A 1,742-nucleotide genomic window follows, 5' to 3' on the forward strand; every position below is an offset into this window, starting at 1 on the left:
TACGCTCTTCAACAGAAAGAATACAGAGACAAGGAGAAAAACATGGAGAAAAAAAAAATTGGGAGAAAATATATATACATACACACATATATATACACTTATATATACATATATATATATGTATTGACCTTGCCTTCGAAATGTGGAGTAGATGGAACAGGGACAACTGATGAAGGGATATACTCTTTATGTTGCATGTCTCGTTTCTCTGTTTGTTTGTTTTTTTGTTGTTCGAAAAAAGTTTGTTTTCTGTTTTCGTTTCTCATTGTGTTTAACGTTTTTTTGTGATGTCCTGTACCATATATGCATGTATGTATACATATAGATGTAGGTATGTACATATGCATATATCTATAATATTTATATATATATATATATATATATATATATATATACAGAGAGAGAGAGAGAGAAATAGAGAGAAGAGGGGAAAAAGAGCCAGGTAAGAAAAGGAACGTACAGTTAGTAATTAAATGTCTGTATCTTACCATTATTCATTGCATTAGGAAGTTCTGGAAGAATGGACATGGCTGGCGTTTTATTTAAAACTCTTCCTTTTAGTTTGGAGTTTATATTCCTGGCAGTATTGAGACGGTTGGTTCGAGTCACTAAAGTATTTTGCCAAGGAATCTGTTTGAAGAAACAAATTAAACTAAATGTATTGCTTTATAAGAAAAAAACAGGGTTACAAGATCAATTCTTAAAGTATTTCAAAATGATTATCTGCATATTATGGATTACTGATGACCAAATCAATAAAATATCTCACAACTTGCTCAGTTTTATATCCCGTCACAGTTTATATTTTCTCATTTTTATAACTTGCCATGAATATAGCTTATTGTGGCTTATATCTTATGGCTTATGCCTTATCATACCTATTATCTTGCATTGCTTTATGGTTAGAAATTTCACTTCCTAACCACATGGTTCTGGGTTCAGTCCCACTGCAAGCCATCACTAGGTTCCTTCAATTCCACAATTTCTCCTCTTGAAAATTATACATTGCAATGATTATTTATATTCCTTATTGTACTGAGATGGTTGGGTGGTATCAAAAAAAACATTTGCCAAGCAATCTGTCAAAGATGTACATTAAAAAAATTGCATTGCAGTACTGGCACTACTTAAAAAGTGTAAAAAGCCCCTATGCTGTCATCACATAAAAGGCACCCATGCCAGTACCATGTAAAAAGCACTCATGATGGCACCATGTAATGGCACCTGTGCTGGTGCCACATAAAAAGCACCCATGTCAAAGCATCACATAAAAAGCTGACATCATGTAAAAGCACCCAGTACATATTGCAAAGTGGTTGGCATTAGGAAGGGCATCGAGCCATAGAAACCATGCCAAAACAGATGACTGGGGTCTGGTGCAACCCTCCAGCTCAGCATCTCTAGTTAAACCATCAAACTCATGCCAGCATGGAGAACGGATGTTAGATGATGATGATTACAATAGCTTAGTGGTTAAAGTGTTGGACTCATGATTGTAAGATTGTAATTTTGATTCCAAGACTGAGCAATGCTTTGTGTTCTTGAGCAAAACACTTCATTTCACGTTGCTCCAGTCCACTCAGCTGGCAAAAAATGAGCATTCTTGCAACAGATCTGCATCACATCCAAGGAGGAATATACTGTGTATATACCAGAGAAATGCCGTTAAGCATTTTGTCTGGCATGCTAACGATTCTACCAACTCCCTTTATATATATATATATATATATATATATATATAT

The 1,742-nt window shown here is 34.6% G+C and overlaps 2 protein-coding genes across 2 annotated transcripts in view; both read right to left on the reverse strand.

The window, feature by feature from the left end:
• LOC106878371 (aspartyl aminopeptidase) overlaps window positions 1-1,742 on the reverse strand; it is a 383,150-nt gene that overhangs the window by 203,312 nt on the left and 178,096 nt on the right. The window lies entirely within an intron of this gene.
• Window positions 1-1,742, reverse strand: part of LOC106880533 (putative mediator of RNA polymerase II transcription subunit 26) — an 11,904-nt gene that overhangs the window by 6,206 nt on the left and 3,956 nt on the right. The window contains exon 3 of the mRNA XM_052973902.1: window positions 489-630. Coding sequence (XP_052829862.1) covers window positions 489-630 — 142 coding nt within the window. The remainder of the gene's footprint in view (window positions 1-488; window positions 631-1,742) is intronic.

The sequence above is a fragment of the Octopus bimaculoides genome, chromosome 17, assembly GCF_001194135.2.
Source record: "Octopus bimaculoides isolate UCB-OBI-ISO-001 chromosome 17, ASM119413v2, whole genome shotgun sequence".
Lineage (NCBI taxonomy): Eukaryota > Metazoa > Mollusca > Cephalopoda > Octopoda > Octopodidae > Octopus > Octopus bimaculoides.